General features: G+C 47.4%; 1 protein-coding gene across 4 annotated transcripts in view; it reads left to right on the forward strand.

Moving 5' to 3' along the window:
• The window catches only part of MORC2 (MORC family CW-type zinc finger 2), a 37207-nt gene extending 22888 nt beyond the window's left edge, over positions 1-14319 (forward strand). The window contains exons 9-27 of one of the 4 annotated variants that reach the window (XM_011373295.2): positions 112-237; positions 857-936; positions 1604-1686; positions 2232-2317; positions 3486-3626; positions 3724-3878; positions 3993-4121; positions 4609-4714; positions 5024-5156; positions 6351-6425; positions 6512-6892; positions 7440-7571; positions 8069-8123; positions 8534-8675; positions 8786-9010; positions 9105-9198; positions 12539-12727; positions 12821-12913; positions 14034-14319. In XM_011373295.2, the coding sequence (XP_011371597.1) occupies positions 112-237; positions 857-936; positions 1604-1686; positions 2232-2317; positions 3486-3626; positions 3724-3878; positions 3993-4121; positions 4609-4714; positions 5024-5156; positions 6351-6425; positions 6512-6892; positions 7440-7571; positions 8069-8123; positions 8534-8675; positions 8786-9010; positions 9105-9198; positions 12539-12727; positions 12821-12913; positions 14034-14102 (2494 nt within the window). In that variant the 3' untranslated portion in view covers positions 14103-14319. The remainder of the gene's footprint in view (positions 1-111; positions 238-856; positions 937-1603; positions 1687-2231; positions 2318-3485; positions 3627-3723; positions 3879-3992; positions 4122-4608; positions 4715-5023; positions 5157-6350; positions 6426-6511; positions 6893-7439; positions 7572-8068; positions 8124-8533; positions 8676-8785; positions 9011-9104; positions 9199-12538; positions 12728-12820; positions 12914-14033) is intronic. The other 3 variants (XM_011373298.2, XM_011373297.2, XM_011373296.2) reach the window with 3 other exon arrangements.
• The last annotated feature ends 358 nt before the right edge of the window (positions 14320-14677 follow it).

Here is a 14677-nt window from a genome sequence, read left to right on the forward strand (position 1 = left end):
TGCCAAGATGTGAGTTGGAAAGGTGGAGGGCCTGCAGAGAGGCTGTCCTACACCCTTGGTCAGGCTGGTTGTCGGGTGGGTGACAGCTTTCCTTCGTTCTACCACCTCCAGGAAGCCAGAGCGGCGCTCATTCCGTGCCTATGCTGCCGTGCTCTATATTGATCCTCGGATGAGGATCTTCATTCACGGCCACAAGGTGCAGACCAAGAGGCTCTCCTGCTGCCTGTACAAGCCCAGGTAGGGGCGTGCCCACCCTGGTCTGCTGTTTCCCTCGGGCCAAGGACAGGGCCTGGTTACATTTTTTCTGGGGCACTGATTATTTGGAGTGATGTGGGATGGGAAGCTCTGACAGTATTCACTGCATTGAGGCCTTTAAGCTGCCTGTGGTTTACTGCGGAGAAACTTCTGGGTCCTGAGGGAGGGACAGAAACAGCTAACGGGCTGTGGAGGTTGTCTGGCGAAGCTCGTTGAGTATGAGTATCTTCTATGACATGGAGGGTGCCCTGCCTGGCACAGTGAGCTGTTGGAGCTCTCGGCTTCAGGGTCAAGGGGCCTTTAGATGCTACATAGGAAAGCAGAGGCCCTGGCCGATTACTGAGGTTTGTTTGTGCTATGGAATTAATGACACGGGGTGAGTAGTGAGGTTGCTTATCAAACCTGGAGCAGGAGGCAAGGGGCAAGTAGAGTAAGGAATTGGATCTTTTTGCTGAAATAAGCTTGGCTATGACTCATCCTGTGAGGCCAGGACAGTGCAGCTTGGGGGGAGGCAGGAAGGCAGGGTGCTTCCTGTGCTGCTTGGGTTGCTGCCCTGCCCTGCTGCTGCTTGGTCCCTCAGGTTGCTTTTTGCCCTGTTCAGGATGTACAAGTACACGTCAAGCCGTTTCAAGACCCGTGCAGAGCAGGAGGTGAAGAAAGCCGAGCATGTAGCACGGATTGGTAATGACCCCCACTGTGCAGGAGGGACTGGGTGGGGGTTGCCTGGGGGACACTGCTTGTTGCCAAAGCAGGATCCAAGAAAAGTCTCCATCCACCACCCTGGGACATTCTGTTCTCTTGCACCTCTTCCAATGCATGCCAGTCTCCTCAGCAGTTTTTCTTCCCAGACTCCACTTGCCTTTAATCAGCCATTTGTCAACTCCCAGGCTTGCCCAGCGTGAAGAATCCCACACAGTCCTCTGGCCCAAATATTTGTGAAATTGGTTTTTATGACTCCAGGGCAAAAACCTCAAGGTCTGTCATGGTCACAGGGCTTCTTGGCTGCTTAATGGAGAGTAATTGGATGAGGACTTTGATAACTTCTAGCTCCTGCTGAGGGTTTAACTCTGGTTGCCTCGGGCGGTTTTTGACCTGTTCTGATTCATTTGTAGAGTTTGAAAAGCACTTCTCAGGTATAAATAATGCCTGTTTTCATTGGGCATCCTTTACTTATTTGTTTTTGAATCTATTCTGTAGTTCAAGCAGGGAGGTTGCTCACTGGTTCTCCTGTTCCTTGACAGTGTACACACATGTCTTTTCGAGCAGGGATTGCACTATGGGATCCAGGAGGGATGACTAAGAGTTTTAAACCTTTAAATTCCTTATCATGGTTTCTTCTGGATTTCAGCTGAAGAAAAGGCGCGGGAGGCAGAGAGCAAAGCTCGGACATTAGAAATACGCTTAGGCGGAGACCTCACACGGGACACTAGGGTAAGGCCCCAGACCTCTGCGGCTGTTCTCCAGCATTTCTGGTAGTGGGATCCCAGGGCTGGCATGGCTCAGCCCCAGGACGGTCATAAATCCCTTGCTCTAATGCTGGAAAATGGGATGTTATGGATGTTATGGGATGTTATGATGTTTGCATAATCACTATCGAACACACTGTATGGCAGAATCAACATGCCAATAATGATATGATGTGAGAACACTTAATATTCTCAGTTTATAGAAAGAGAAATTGAAGAGCGTCACTTGCTCCAGGTCACACAGTGGTAAGGGTCAGAGCGCCTCTCCCTGTCTGATACACGCCTTAGACTTTTGTTTCAGTTGGGGATGTTTCCTCTATGTTAGTGAGCCTGGTCAAGTAAAACACAGCTTTTGAGTTTGTCTCCGCTTTCTGTAGAAACGAAGTAAATCTCTTGGTGTAGTTTTGCATCCATGTGCTTTAAAGAAAGAGGTTTTAGATGTGTTGTAATATTCCCTGCTGTGGCCCAGAGCACCACCTCTTCTCATTTAGTGCCGACGTTCATTTCCAGGTTATGTTGCGTCAGGTTCAGAACACAGCCATTACCCTGCGTAGAGAAGCTGATGTCAAGAAGCGGATCAAGGAGGCCAAGCAGCGGTAAATTCCAGGGCTAGCCTTTGATCTTTTAAAATTATGGAGCTTTTGTACTGATCATTGACAAAAGAGCTTGAGGAATCGCTCCCCACCCAGCAAGGTTGCCATTCTGTCCCAAAGATTGCTTTGAGAAAGTCATTAATGTGATGCCAAATGCTTGTCAAATTTTTACTGTAGGAGAATGGTTTTTTCCTAGCTCAGTTCTTTCCTGAGCTAGAAAAAGGCATGGCATGGCCAACACCTTGAACACCAAACCCTTCTCACTGGCACTTGTTCATTTGTTTGTGTCTCCTCCCTTCTTTCTCCCCTCTTCTTCTCTCTCCCCATCTCCCTTTTCATCTCCTCTCCCCCTTCCCTCCCTTTCCTTTTTTCTTTCCATTTAAAGGATCTATAAAATGCTCATTGTATAAAACTTGTGAAATATAGAACATTAAAAAAGGTTTTTAAACTTCCCTATACTTCTGTCACCTGGTGATATCTATTCTTAATTTTTTATCCCTATTTACAGTTGTGGAATAATGCTATAGATTGAGTTCTGGACCTTTTTTTTTTTTTTCTTTTTTCTTTTGTAAATCTAGAATAGGCATTTGTCCTGGCTTGTTAAATTGTCTTCCTGTCCCACCTCTGTGTGGAGCCTCTCTGGGCTCTGGGCCTTGAATTCTTGGCTTGCTTCTTCTAGGCCCCCTTTTCACAGGTGTAGGTTTCGGGTTTCTTCCATATGAGTCAGTCCACTGCACATCCATTTGCTTTTCAGCTTCCCTGATTTTGTTGACATTTATCACATGATGGTCTCTTTTCTCAATGTTCTTGTGAATTTTTGCCTTTTCAAAAATAATTAATGTCACATTAATGGAGTAAATATGCAGAAAACCTTGTGTTTATACCACTGTGTAACTCACAGATTTGCAGCAGCTTTACAGCATCCCATTCACACCTAAATCTGTCTGTTTTGTTATCAGAAGCCAAAGTCATAAGCTTTTAATGAGGGATGCTTAGAGTCACTGCACAGTGCATATTCCTATCAAGTCTAAAAGATTATATACATTAAATGAAAATGCAAAACTTTTTGCTTAACACATCTTAAGTTTGAGCTTAACACATCTTAAATAAACACTGTGGTATTTGCTTGTTAATGAGTTGATTTTCTTGAATTTATGTTTTGTCTTCCCAGAGCGCTTAAAGAGCCTAAGGAACTGAATTTTGTTTTTGGGGTCAACATTGAACACCGGGACCTGGATGGCATGTTCATCTACAACTGTAGCCGCTTGATCAAGATGTATGAGAAAGTGGGCCCACAGCTGGAAGGGGGCATGTGAGTACTGCCCCAGGAGAGCTTCCCAGCACAGGGTGGATGGCGGGAGGGTTTTGGCCAGTGGGATGACAGAGCTGTGTCTTCTTTCTCTTGGCAGGGCATGTGGCGGGGTCGTTGGGGTCGTTGATGTGCCCTACCTGGTCCTGGAGCCTACACACAACAAACAGGACTTTGCTGATGCCAAGGAGTACCGGCACCTGCTGCGGGCAATGGGGGAGCACCTGGCACAGTACTGGAAGGACATCGCCATTGGTAATGGCCTTTCTCTTCACCTCCAGCCTTAGTATACTCTCACTGCCTGAGGGGTGAAATTAGAAAGAGAGGCTGGCTCCTAAGGAGGTGTGTGGGTGTTTGTTTGCCTTCTAGCCCAGCGGGGAATCATCAAGTTTTGGGATGAGTTTGGCTACCTCTCTGCCAACTGGAACCAGCCCCCATCCAGTGAGCTGCGTTACAAACGCCGGAGAGCTATGGAAATCCCAACCACCATCCAGTGTGGTGAGTCAGTGGTCGGAACCTCCTCCTGACTCCTTTCTGTCATAGTTCATGGTCCTCTTTTCTCTCCATCCCTGTACTGGTCTCCTGGTGGGACTGACATTCGTGGACTTATAGTCCCACTAAGGATATGATGATGTTCAGTGATGGACCTGAGAGCTCAGTCTTAGTCTGTCCCTCCTGATTGAGGCAGGTCATCTAACCTACTAGACCTCACTTGGTTTGGTACCACATTGTTAATGGTACAAGTGTAGACTGAGCCAGCATCTTAGTGGAGGAGGGAGAGGGGTTGGGGGTGTTGAGAGTCCACAATATAAAGTTTCCATCCTTGCTGGAATCACTGTCCCTGAGAAGAGTTACTGTTCTGTAAGGAAGGTAGAGTTGGAGCCAGAGTGAAGATCTTTGCCTTGGACCTGACTAGGAGGAGCCTGACTGTAGATATTGTTGGTAGGCATGACTGACTTTGTGGGGTGTGTTTTCTGTGTTACAGATTTGTGCCTGAAGTGGCGGACCCTCCCCTTTCAGCTGAATTCTGTGGAAAAAGATTACCCTGATACCTGGGTTTGCTCCATGAACCCTGATCCTGAGCAGGACCGGTGAGCACTTTCTCTTATAGGGAGATTGTAGATATCTCCATCCTCCCACCATGTTCTCCCACCACTCTTTGAATAAATAACTCACTACGCTTCTTGAGGTCAGCGCTGACATCTTTACATCTATGTTGCTGCACATAATAAGTGCCCTGGAGGTAAAAATAGAGGTGTGTCCTGCAGTGAGTATTCCGTGCACTTGGGAACTCTGAGGTGGTTACTCTGAGAGACAGTATAGGTTCACTGAGGAGATAGGACCCTGCCCCACCTAGAGCCCTGGTTTGCCATAGCCTCCTTAGCACCTTCTTTCTGCAGGTGTGAGGCTTCTGAACAGAAGCAGAAGGTCCCACTGGGGACATTCAGAAAGGACCTGAAGACACAGGAAGAGAAGCAAAAGCAGTTGACAGAGAAAATTCGCCAACAGCAGGAGAAGCTGGAGGCCCTGCAGGTGTGTGGTCATGGGCAGTACGCAGAGCTAGCCTGTGACAAGGGTCTTTTTGGGATGGGATAGCAACCCTCAGTGGCTCCCCTATTCTCTCAACCCTCAGTGGCTCCCCTATTCTCTCCATTCACCCATGAGTACTGCCAAAGCTTTCCAAATCCCAACCTCTAGGCACACTGGTTCTCAAGTACACCCTGATTATTCTTTTAAAAAGAGTTTTTTGTTTATATTACAGTGGTTTAATTAATTTATGAATGTTTTAAAACTCCAGAAAACAAATATCCTACCTTAGACATAACCGTTATTTACTACAAATTCTTCCAGCTTTTTATGATTGCTTACATACACATAAATACATATGTATTTTTAATAGTAATATAGAGCTCACGACATGTCACATGATATACATATACATACGTATATATTTAGAAATGTCTTTTTAGTGCATAATTATTTTGGGGGGCATAATTTTCTAGAAGTGAATTTGAAAGAATAAAGGGGTTTATAAAATTTTATGGCTTTTAAAAGCATTTCCAGAAGATATATTAATTTCTGTTTCTTTTTAAATCAGTAGTACATTTATTTGTAAACGTTTTTGCAAATTTGATAGAGGTATACATTTTATAATTTGAATTTTTTATATTTCTAAAATTGACAGTTTTTCCATGTGTCTATGTTTCTTTTAGAATTGCTTAGTCTCATATTTCATTTTTTCCCTTTAATTGATTTGTCAGGGTTTTTTAGACATATTTGTGGTATTAACTCTTTATCATATGTATTATAAAAGCTTTTTGCTTTCTGGTTTCTGTGTCTGCAGAAATTCTCACTAGTTCGGACGGCTTATGCATGTATCCCTGTTTGCTGAATCTCACCGTCTTTTCTGGTCTTATTGATCAGACCAGGCCTTTCCCACCTTTTTTGATGTTTTTTATAGTAATTGAGTCCATTGACACTTTTTCCCAGTCTCCCAATTGCTGGATTAATCATACAGAATGCTGCATTTTGCTGATGGTTTAGTGTCTGTGCATATTTTTTTGTCTCCTCAGTCAGTGAGCATGGGAGACTCATGTAACAGTAGGACTGAGGCCTGGGTTTTCTTTTTTATTTGCCTGTTGTCCTAGACACATAGTAGGGATCCAAAAAGTTTACTTGAATGTACCAAGACAGGCAGACAACCTTATCATCACGTTTTCCCTGCAGAAAACGACACCCATCCGCTCCCAAGCTGACCTGAAGAAATTGCCATTGGAAGTGACCACCAGACCTTCCACTGAGGTAAAGCCCAAGGGCAAGAGACGGAACTTTTCCTCAGGTGTCTTGTGCTAGGATCATTGTTTTTACTCTCCCTGGGCCTCTTTTAGGAACCTGCACGTAGACCTCAGCGTCCTCGGTCACCTCCTTTACCTGCTGTGATCAAGAATGCCCCAAGCAGACCCCCTTCCTTGCAACCTCCCAGGCCAGCCAGCCATCCTCGGAAGGCTCCTGTCATCAGCAGCACCCTAAAGCCTTCTGCCCTGGTATCCCGGGAGGAGGCCTGTACATCCAGGCTTCTCCAGCCACCCGAGGCACCCCGAAAGCATGCTAACACTCAGGTCAAGACTGCACCCCGGCCTGCCCCACTGGTGCAGCCTCTGTCATCATCTCTGCTGCCCAACTCTAAGAGCCCTCGGGAGGTTCCTGCCCCCAAAGCCATCAAGACTCCAGTAGTCAAGAAGTCAGAGCCACCCAGTAAACTTTCCCCGGTAAGATGTTTTACTTTCCCCAGCTCCCAGCCCACCCTCAGTGGTATAGGAGTGGTGTCAGGAAGTGTCAAAGCTGTTCTGGGGGTGCCTCAGTGGAGACCAGCTGCTGCCCCTGAGGAGAAGTCCAGATGGCTGAAGGGACTCGGTCAGGGGCACAGAGTGATTTGGTTCCTTGTTCAGAGAGCTTTTCACTGCTCTCTCTGAGTTTTGGTCTGCCACAAACTTGAATCACCTCTACTGGCTTCTCACACTGGGCATAGATTGGTGGGCTGCAGAAGTGGTTGGTGTGTCTCAGGGTGGTCACAGCTGGCTGGCCAGGGTGGCTGGCCAGCCAAGCCAAGTGTGAAGTGGATTGAGAGGCTTCCCTGGTGACAGCTTTGAGTAAAAGTCCTCGTGGGTACAGGGGCCAAGAGGTTTCTGTGTACTGAGTCATGTCCGGGGGTGCTCAGCTATACAGGCCCCTCTCTGAAGCCCTGTTAGGCAAAATGGAATCTTTTGTACCTCAAGGACTGGCAGGACTCTCATAGTCCCTTTTCTCTTGCTCTAGGCCACGCCTGGTCGGAAGCGGACCCTAGAGGTCTCTGATGAAGAAGAAGCCGAAGAAGAGGCTGAAAGGAGGAAGGAGAGGTCCAAGCGGAGCAAAATTGCTGTGAAAGAGGAAAAGAAGGACTCGAATGAGGTAGGTGGTCAAGGTGAGGTTCTTAGAGACTCCCCCCTCAGGGTCTATACTGCCCCTGTAGTCTGTACCTGCAGTCTGTACCAGCTCTGTTTGTGCTCTGTGACATGAGCCTTCCAGGAATGCAGTCCATCTCTGAAGGCCTCTCAGTCATGCAGATGACTGGAAACATGGTGCCAGGGAGCATCCAGAGTGTGGCTGCCTTCTGGCTCTAGGCACAGGTCTGAGGTCACACTGGTGCAGATCAGGGAGGCTTGAAACCCTTGCTTCCTGTGTCTTCGACATTCTGCCCTTTGTCAGCTATCTTGTTTATAAGGGTAGCAGAAGTGCAGTTACCTAAGGTAGTAATTTAAGGAGTGGGTCTCAGCAAGACATGGTGATTTAAACTGCTGTGTAAGACAACATGAATATGATGGCTGATGACCCTGGGCAGCGAGTCATGCAAAAGTCCACTCTTTGGGGACACTGGGGATGACTCTGACAGACTCTTCTCCTTGTAGCTCTCAGACAGTGCTGGGGAAGAGGATTCAGCTGACCTCAAGAAGGCTCAGAAAGGTAAGTTCAAGGAGGTGTATCTGGCAGCCTATGGGGAAAATGGGGCACCTCAGCCAGCAGCAGCTTACCCCAAAGGCTTATGGAGGCTCTCCTGGCTTTGGGCTTTCATGCTACAGTGGTTCCAAGTCTAATTCCGAGAAGAATTCTGAAGAAAGCCACTATTGTGTGTATTTTTAGCACTTAATTCCTTGGCGTGCACCTCTGGTAGTCACTTGTTCTGCTGCTCTTTGGCACCCTCATGACAGATGGGGAAGGAAACCCAGATGGCTGGGCTCTATGTCTCCGGCATAGTGGGGGCAAGCACCTAGGGGTTCTTGTCCCTGCAAATCCTAGGGTGACCTTATTCGAGGTGGCCCTGGCTGTGTGGAGTCTCTGTAGTTTTCTGACTTCCACCCCATTTCCATTCTCAGATAAAGGGCTGCACGTGGAGGTGCGTGTGAACAGGGAGTGGTACACAGGCCGTGTTACAGCTGTGGAGGTGGGCAAGCATGTCGTGCGGTGGAAGGTGAAGTTTGACTACGTGCCCACAGACACAACACCAAGAGACCGCTGGTAATGCCCCTTCTGAGAGGCTGGGTTGACTGTTGCTCAGGGCAGGGGGAGGTGGTATCCCATCCTGGGAGCCCAGAAGACATGTGACACAAGCATTATGTTCTCCCTAGGGTGGAAAAAGACAGTGAGGATGTGCGGCTGATGAAGCCCCCTTCTCCGGAGTATCAGAGCCCTGACACGCAGCAGGAGGGTGGGGAGGAGGAAGAGACCATGGTGGCCCAGCAGGCTGTGGCCGTGGCAGAGCCCTCCACTTCTGACTGCATTCGCATCGAGCCTGACACTACTGCTCCGAGCACCAATCACGAGACCATCGACCTGCTCGTCCAAATCCTCCGGTGTGTTTGTCGTCCTGTTCCAGGGCCAGCAGCAGCTCTCTACTCCTCCATGCCATTCTGACTTCCTGTCCCCACCTTTGTCTTTCTTGTTTAGGAATTGTTTACGGTACTTCCTGCCTCCAAGTTTCCCCATCTCCAAGAAGGAGCTGAGTGCTATGAATTCAGATGAGCTAATATCATTTCCTTTGGTGAGTCTGGCCTGACCTTTGATTTTGCACTGTGTGTGCCCCTCTTGGTGCTTGTGGTTGGCATCTTTTAGCTGTGGGCCTCTCAGCTAGCTATTATGCTGAGAGAAGGGAAGAGGAGACTTTATATTGTAGGAAAAAGAAGTGGCTTAATTGGAGGACATGATCTGGCGTCGTGAGACTCCGGGCCTGAGTCCTCACTTAGGGATAGTAGACCTGTCCCAGGTAACAGTGAAGAACTTAGGCTCAAAGTGCCTAAAACTCGACTCTCTTGGAGGGAAGTATAAAGAAGCTCATGATGTGCGAAAATAAGCAGAGTCTTATTTAACCCAGCAAATGCTGATGTGGCATCTACCCTGAGCAGGCCCTGCTGGACCTCTTAGCAGCAAAAGTGTCTTGCCAAGTGGCTTAAGATTCTAGAGACTGAATTTTTACAAAGTAGCTGAATGTGAAGGTGGAGAGCAGTAAGTGCTGTGGATGTGGGCAGTGTTGGGGACAGGGGAGAGCAACTCAGTTTGAGGAAAACGTGGGTTTTGGCAAGTGCCTGTGTAAGTGACAGGGAGAGTTTAAGACGAGGGGACTTTCGTGAGCAAATGCCCAGAGAGATGAAAGAGCAGGTGGGGGAGGTCAGGACAACAGGTAGGGGTGAACGTTTAAGATAGAAGGGGCCTGAGAGCTAGGATATGATGCATCTTGAATGTCCAATCTTAAGCACAGTGGCTTAAACTCTGTAGGAGATGGGAGGGCCAGCAAAATGTTTGAGCTGATGGAATTGTCAATCATGTCTAGGGCAGAGGTCAACCGACTTTTTCTGTAGAGGACCAGTTAGCAAATATTTTCATCTTTGTGGGCTACATAGTCTTTGGCAAGTACTCAATCCCACTCTTATAGCCTGACAGCCCCCACAGACAATAAGTAAAGGAAAAGATGTGGCTGTGTTCCAATAAAGCTTTATTTACAGAAACAGGCAGCAGGCTGATTTGGTTTATGGGCCTAAGTCTGTTGACTCTGCCCCTGAGAAGGTAATTCTCGTAGCAGTATGTTTAGGTAGGATGGGTGGATGGGAGATGCAGGGGCAAGGAGGCCAGTATAGTTGTAAAAAGTCAGAGGTGAGGGAATGGGAAGGAGAGCCAGAGTGGTGAGAGAGGACCATCAGGTGAAAGGGACATGTCAAGAGGCAAGTGATTGGGGAGGAGGCAGAGGCCACATGCTTCTTTGTGTCTCAGGCCTGTGGGAATTGGAAGTTGATGACAAGGCTGTTAACTGGGAGAAGAAACAGCTTTTATCAGAGGAAGATTAGTTGAGATTTAATTGTGTTGGGCTGGAAGTACAGACACTAAATTTCTGGTGATGTCCAGTGGGCAGATGGAGATTGGGGACTGGTGCTTGGGAGTGGGAACGGCAGGACTGGAGATGGGGATCTAGTAATTGTCCACATCAAGTGAGATGTTTTCATGGTAGGAATAGCTAAGTTTTTGAAGGAGGTTTTTGTAGAATAGACTGGAGTTGACACTGCAGGATTAGTATGTTCAAGATGTGGGTGCTTGTATGGCAGCTACGTTCTGGATAAGTTTTTCCAGAGAGAAAAATATGGGGTATTATTTCCATTCCATTTTTAAGGAAATGAGGCTAAGAGTTAAGATACTAAGTCTCCAAGAGGTGAAGAGTCTGTTGTAATAGAGCCAGCTTTTAACCCAGGCACTCCTTAGGACAAGGGTCTTGCTCTTCCCATGGTGCCAACGTGATTCCCTGTGAGATGAGAGGGGGTTGTCCATACTGAGGAAGCTAGAAGATAGCAGAACTCATGACAGCTTCACAGAAAGCTCCATGCTTCAACTGTTGCCCTGCAGATTCCAGGAACAAATAGCTGATAGGCTATGGCCTGGCTTCCTCTTGCCAGATTTGTTGCTTTTATCTTAACGTTTTTGCCAAACTCAGAGCAAAGCCTGGATGCAGTGAGATCTCTGCAGTGGGCTCTACTGCTCAGACCAAAACATAGGAGCGTGTGAGCCTAAAATAGTCTGTTAGCTTATTCTTATAAAAGAAGGCATATCACCAATGCATGAACTTTATATGTCCTCCTGATTGTAATGTCCAAAAGAACTCACTTTAATTTTTTTAATGTTAGAGACACAACAGAGTCTAATGTTCATTATGTCCTTGTCAGTCTAAATGATCATCCTTTTTCCCATCATGCTGGACCAGGAGTTCCATATAGTCCACAAGTGTCCTTCAAATATTGGATACATATATGTGTGTGTGAGAGAGAATCTATGAGTACTTTAAAAGTTAAACTAATACAAATCACAGGTTCAAGACATTGTATACTAAATTTTAATACATTGGAGCAGTTTGAACATTTATTTTATGCTGCCAAAGTAATTTTTTTGTGTGCAGAACTTGAAGTTTTTCTTGCCTTATTGCTTTAATAGAATAACAATCTGGATTGTAAGGAGAACGACACAGTTAAATACTTGCCAGTAACACTTTTTAAAACCAGCAATCAGGAGCCACCCAATGCTAGGTAGCTCATTCCTCTTCATAGAAGTAAATAAATGCTAGAGATAAAACTGCAGTGGTTAGCCAGGATCTGCTGGTTCATCTAAATGGCCTTATCATTCTCATTGGTAATTTATGAGTTGATCATGGTGCTGTAAGTTTGAATTTAGAAAAGAAATATAATCTAGAGATACTACCTAAATTGGTTTTTACACTGAGATTCCATGTAAAATTTCATTTGAAACAAGTGTTCTGCTATCTTTTAAAAGTTTGAAAAGCCTCCTGTCTACAGAAACTAGTTAACATTACTTCCCCACCCCTTGGAAGTTCCAGGGACTCAGGGAAGTTACTAAAAACTGATGCTGTATAAATATACTACACAAATCTGGAGCTATCTGCTGTTGGTAGTTGCTTGGTAAATATTAGAGGAAGAGAACTTTTGATCCTGACATTGTCAGGCTGACTTTAGAAATGAATTGTTGAAAGGGCTGCCGTGAAGTTAGAAAGGTATGATGGAGCTGGAAGAATGACTGTTGTCCTTTTGTGCCACCTGGAATGGTAAGAATCATCCTTCACATTTACTTATGGCTTGCTGTCTGTTAAAGCACTTTGCTGAGTGCTTCACATGTGTGATCCTGTCTTTGTCCTCATGGCAGCCCCATGCGATGGGCATCAGGGTCTTTCTACTTTGGAACTAGGGAGACGGCTTGCCCCTCGTGTTTGACATTTCTTCAGGTCCAGCCTCCTTGTGCCAAGCCAGTTGGGGAAACCAAGTGCTCATCTAAAAGGGCCCTGAGCACCCCTTTGAACTCATGTACCCACTTTCCGGCTTCCCTTCTGACAGAAAGAGTACTTCAAGCAGTATGAAGTGGGGCTCCAGAATTTGTGCCATTCCTACCAGAGTCGTGCTGACTCGCGGGCCAAGGCCTCTGAGGAGAGCCTGCGTTCCTCTGAGAAAAAGCTCCGTGAGACAGAGGAGAAGCTGCAGAAGCTGAGGACCAACATCGTGGCGCTCCTACAAAAGGTGCAGGAGGTGAGCCAGGCAGCCCTCTCATTGCAGCTGGACCACCTGGTGCCTGAGGGAGGGGGGCCTGGGCACCTCTTGCTCGCTTCTCCCCACTCACAGGAATCTGTGGTTCCAACCCTGGCTGCACAGCATCCTGACCAGAAGGGCTGGAGGTGGTGCGGCTGCCTGGGCCTCATCCCAGCCAGACCCACGGTATCAGACTTTTGCCCTTGTTTAGACGTTCTGATATACAACCTGGTTTGAGAATTCTTCAAGCCATAAAATAGAAAGTTCTCACTTTTCCAGATGACGCCCAGATGGGATTGGGTGGCCCAGAAGTGGGGAGTGCCCTGTAGGGTCTCAGTCCTTCATCCAGGCAGTAAACACTGAGGGCCTACTTTGTGCCTGTCCTGTGGATACTGGGTGAACCAGGCAGGCAAGATAGGTCCCTGCTCTCACAGCTTGACAGTCTATTGGAGGAGATAGAATTATTGATGGTGGGAAGTGTCATGAAGTAAAGAGAATGAGAAACAGAAAAAGGGGAGACAACTTTACCAGGGCGTTTATGGATGGCCTCTCTGAGGTATTTGAGCTGAGAGTGGAACCAGTCATGCAAGAGTGAATGTGAATGCTCTGGGCAGAGGGAAGAGCAGGACTCTAGGCCCAAGGCAGGGAGTTGTGGGCAGCAGGAGAAGTAGTAGGGCCTCTATGAAGTAGGAAGTCACTGAAAGGGTGTGGCATCATTCAACTTGCAATCTAAGACACTATGGTTGGTTATAAGAAGGACTGGAGAGGGTGGAGTTTAGAACCCAGGACTACATTGAGGAGGTTCCCACAGTTATCTGGGTGAGAGATTCTGGTCTCCTGAACCTTGGATGGTGACAGTGAAGATGGAGGGAGTGGGCAAATCTGTAATATCTGAGAGATAGGGAAGAAATGGGTGATCTCTTGTGGCTTGTCTTCAGTCCCTGGGTGAAGAGAAGATGGTGGTGTGTATTGAGAAGGGAACAGCTTGGGTTGGGGTACATTTGAGTTGTTTTGGATGTATTCAGTCTGAGAAGCCTGCAGCACAGCTAAGGCAACCTGGAACTTGGGGGTAGAGTTAGGGCAGAGGCAGAAAATCTGGGCGTCATCTGTGCACAGAGGATTGGGCTGGGGGTGGTGGGGAATGATCAAGAGGGAGGGGAGAGGGCTGACAGCCAGGGTGCGGGGGGAAAGGAAGGAGGAGAAGAGGGGACTCTGGGCTCAGGCCCCACAGGCTGCAAGAAGGGTGGAGAGGTGAGCCCCCCACCACCTTATGGCCTCCAGCTGACCCTGCCCTGCTCTATTTTAGGACATAGACATCAACACAGATGATGAGCTGGATGCCTACATCGAGGACCTGATCACCAAGGGAGACTAAGGAGCTTGGAGCCAGAGATCAGCTCTCCTGCCCCTCAAGGCAGAGAGCTCCCAGGGGGGTGGGGGTGATGTTTCATTCATGGGTTGGTGGATTTACCTTGGTTTGATGCACGTGGGACATTTGTGCTTTTGGAGGGAAAGAGACTCTTGATTCTTTGAATCTTCCTCCCTAAGTTTATAAATATTTATTTTTTAAAAGAACAAGATGCTGTGCCTGCTGTGAGACTATACATTTTTTTTTAGTGCATGACTCTGGGGCAAAGGACAGAGAACCAGTATGTCAAGCTTAAGCCAATTCTCTTGGCTCCTGGCTCCTCAAGATGTGGCAAGTCCAGCGCCATCCAGAAGTCGGAGAGGCAGGGCTGGTTTCTCTCCTAGAAGATGAACAACGTTGGAATATGAGGGATAGGGGAGGGAGAGAGACCCCAGAGTTGTGCTCCTCCTAGGGGCTCTGATCCAGGGGACCTCCAAGGGGGCTGTGGGTCAGGAAGAAGCTTGGCACTGAGCGGCTCCTTTCTTAGATCAGGGATGTGTCGGCCTGAGCAGCTGTCCTCTTGGCTGTGGCTTTGTCCAAAC

Source organism: Pteropus vampyrus, unplaced genomic scaffold (genome assembly GCF_000151845.1).
Source record: "Pteropus vampyrus isolate Shadow unplaced genomic scaffold, Pvam_2.0 Scaffold223, whole genome shotgun sequence".
NCBI lineage: Eukaryota > Metazoa > Chordata > Mammalia > Chiroptera > Pteropodidae > Pteropus > Pteropus vampyrus.